General features: G+C 33.4%; 1 protein-coding gene across 1 annotated transcript; it reads left to right on the top strand.

Moving 5' to 3' along the window:
• Positions 1–349: 349 nt before the first annotated feature.
• Positions 350–2,374, top strand: LOAG_09674 (hypothetical protein; the record flags this gene model as incomplete). The annotated part of the gene is made up of 3 exons (XM_020447995.1): positions 350–558; positions 1,698–1,820; positions 2,162–2,374. 3 exons carry the CDS (start codon positions 350–352, stop codon positions 2,310–2,312), a joined length of 483 nt encoding a protein of 160 aa, XP_020301825.1. The 3' UTR covers positions 2,313–2,374.
• Positions 2,375–4,073: the final 1,699 nt, after the last annotated feature.

Consider the following 4,073-nt stretch of genomic DNA (forward strand, 5'->3'; position numbering starts at 1 on the left):
ATCCTCTAGTAGCTCAAGACAAAGATGATTTGGTGTCAATTACATGCTTTAGAAAAAGTTTCGTCGATAACATTTCATCACTGATAACGTTTTGAAGATGAGAATTTTATTATTTCAGGTACCTCGTTCCATACATGTTAATGTTTCAAAGGAATTAGTGCATTGTCGTAGACAGCAAATCAGTTAGAATGGATGGGCAATGAAGGTGACCAATAACTGATTATTACTGGAAGATCGTTGCCAAGGTGTACTGTACTTGATTCTGACTGAAATCTTCCACTGAAGAAGGTATAAGGTTGAAACATAAACGGGACAGCATTCTGCCGTCAAAGCGGTTTGCTGGTGCGTTATGCACCTTCTTCCATCGATCTTCGCGTGGCTGTTTCCAATTTCAACAACTGTTGTCTGTGCAGTGAAATGCTTCTGTACAGACGATCACTGTGTACCCTATGGTGTATGTGAAAGTACCATGTGTTTAGTTGGAATACTCAAAAGTTCCAATTCGGTTATTCGAACATGCGGTACTGAGATGATTGGCTGCAGAAGGAATGTCGGAAGGTCTGTTTGCTTTCTTACTTCACTCATCGTCATATAAATGGAAGTTATGGAAGGTAAAGCAAAAATGCAGAAGGGTAATGTTGCTAACCACCGAAAATAAGTAATAGTGTTGAGAAAGGTACGAAAATGCACATAAATTTACTGTCTTAATTGTTAGTCGACTGAATAACATTCCTCCCATTCTAGTCATGTAAATCGAAGAACACATTATTTGTACCAGGAAGATTGAGTTATTAAGGATTGATAAAATTTACGGATTAACCTATTATTTTGTTTGAAATTCCCGTGTTCACACGGAGATGTTCTTCAAATTTCCGCGTTTACACGCAATGCTGTTGAATGACCGTAACAAGCATCGAATGCTTGATTATTGTTTTGAATAATAATGCTTTACAGTGTAACCGTCCGCTTCCGCACTGAGTAGCACATTCAATTCAGTACTGACACACTTCTTTAAATGTGTCCTGATTGGAGAGGCCTAAATTATCTGGTGTTCATATATTCATTGTGCTACAAAGCATGAAATAAATGATTATATTGTTTTTCCAGAAACTTTTCTATGCTTAACAGCATACATTAGCATTTGGATCATACTTTTCTCTGGCTGCTTCTCATTGCATTCGACCCAAGTTTTCTGAGCACTAGTGCCTTATTTTTATCAACGAAATATTAGTGTCTTATTTAATCAACAATAACAAGATATCGAGATATCAGAATTGAGTTGATATCTATTACATAATGTCTCATGTTGTCGGTACATTTGTAATTATACATATAGGATACAGTGGAGTTTCATCCTGTCAAAAAAATGACCATTCTTATGCTTAATCATGTACTGCAATCCATCTTCATAGACTGCGAGCAGCTTTAATAGCTAAATTACAGCCTTTATAGTCTTTTAGTACTTTATGATATTAAAGTGTCCTTTCGATTTAGTTAGAGCTTTTGAAAATTTGTCTAGCCATCCGCTGACAGTGTAGCGTAATTATCGCTCCATCAATATAGGGAAATCAAACAAATTTTACGAAAAGGAAAATAATACAGAAGCATGGTAAGATCAACTTATAAACTTGTTATCTTTCTTTATTCCTTGAAGTTAAAAAGTTTTACAGTTATAATTACCAGTTTACCATCTTCAGGTGGCTTGATTTGTGCGCTTGCGATAGACCTCTGTGTAATACATTTTCATATCTCAGGGGTAATGCTAAACGTGAAGATGAAGTGCCCAGTGGTGATTCCCTCATTTTCAATCGTATACACAGGTAATCACCCAGAAGCTTGATTCTCGAAATTCGTTCCTTTATGCAAATATTCAAAAATTAAATGACGGAATAAAAGCGATGTTAATGAAATCAATAAGGAAGTGATGAGAGTACGATTCAGTGAAAACAAAATTCGATCAACTGTCGGGCAATTCTACTTCGAATATAAGGAACAACATTTGAAAATAACAAATAACTTTTCAGTTCAGCAAGTTTCACATACATATCCTTAATAAGTCGTTCAGAATTATAAGATTGCCGTCCCTTTGTATAGTCAGTAATACATTTTAATTTAAGAGTTTCATTGCAACTTTAGAATCTAACGTTTGTGCAAATTCCAGCGTGGATTCAAATCCGTCACATCCAGAACCAGATGCTCCATTATCCACCCGTACATCTTTTCTTACAATACTTCTTGTTGGTGTACCACTAGCAGTTGGAGCTGCCACTGTGGTCGTCGTTGCCTTCAATTATTACTGTCACCTGTGTTAATTTGTCTTATCCCCCTAACTATTTTTTCAACTTTTTTAATTAGCTGTTAATTTATTCTCATGGAAAACTTGGCATATTTCTCTGGAATTTCCAGAACTTTTGCAAATTCAGGCCCCTAACTGCTGTTTGCTGCCACGTCACATTACTCTTTACTGCCACTTCAAGCACTTTCATTCCAATCTTTTTCACATCTCCCATCCTCAATATTAGGAAAAACAATGCCAAATATTTCATAAAAACTGAAGCTTGACTAAACAGTCAAAAACTATATTCTTACAATGGGTATATAGAATCAACAACTGAAGAGATGAATAATTTAAAAAAATATACACGCACTCGTTTAGGTACAATTTGAGATGTAAAATTGCATTTAGTTCAAGAAAGATTTGACAACTTATCCCGTTCATCCATAGCAATTTCGCTGATAAAATGACAATACTTGAAATGCTCAACTTGAATATTGTGATATTTGTATTATGTGTAATAATATTTTCGCATTTGTATTATTCCAGTGTTTCTAACAAGTGTAAGTTATGAGAGTTCTCAAGTCAATTTTGATAGAATAAATTATGTTTATATCAGCTCTTTTTATGGATTGACAAATAGAGCTACCTTTTACAGTCAAAAATTACTCGATTTTTTTTCTTTTTTTTTGGAAAGACTTTCTGCTTTATTCATAACTCGTATGTTTTTGCCAATGTTAGGTGAGGAAGAAATATACTATTCTATGTATTTTGAAATATGCTTTGAAAATGTTGTATCACTTTTCAAGATAAAACACGAAAAACTGCGCAAAACAAACGGCGTGCAAAAAATCGAAAAGGAAGAATCGCCTTTATCCAAAAATCGTAAATCTTTCTCTGGATTACCGATACCTGATAGTCCGTTCGGAATGTTAAAGGTAAAAATAATGAAAAGGTAAAATAAGCAATTAAAATGACGGGAGTGTGAAACTGTGGCACAACTGAAGGACATTATTTATAGTTAAGACAACTGTTAAACATTCATAGGAGGCAAAGTTTCGTAATTTCTTTAAGAGAAATAACTGCATTACCTTCGATCTACACGTTCTCCTAATGATGAACAAAAAACCAACAAGCTGTGCAGTTCTAAACACGAACGTTAAACGCTTATTAATTAATAAACATCAAGAAATCTTGAAGATTGGAAAAAAACCACACAAAAGTGCAAATTAATAAATTTGTTAAAATTTTTAGCAATGATAAAATGAACGCCACATTAAGAACGTAAATAGCAAAACAGATTTCTGTTGAAGTGAAGCCCAAAAAAAAAAAAAAAACAAAGTATAGGGTACACAGTTTACAGCTGTAAATTTCTCGCTTGTCAGTGACGTCACTTGATGAAACATGCGTGGTTCATTACCGGCAAAGTGGTTGACAGAAGCGAACGTGCTAATATATATGTGTATATATATATTTTTTACTTTTTTAATTACCTAAATTAAGGTTTAATTACCCAAGTTTGAGGAATTCGCTAGCAAAACGTTTGGACCATTTGCCTTTGTAATGCCTATATTTGTTGCATGCTCAACAATTGGTTCAGCAAATGGAGTATATTGGATATCGTATAGTGGAGCATATTGGATATAGTATATTGGATATCGGAGTATATTCGACAAATGGAGTATATCGTTTATTTGTTATATATATATACATATATATATATATATATATATATATATATATATATATATATATATATATATATATATATATATATATATATATATATATATATATA

Source organism: Loa loa (genome assembly GCF_000183805.2).
Source record: "Loa loa unplaced genomic scaffold supercont3.70, whole genome shotgun sequence".
Classification (NCBI taxonomy): Eukaryota; Metazoa; Nematoda; class Chromadorea; order Rhabditida; family Onchocercidae; genus Loa; species Loa loa.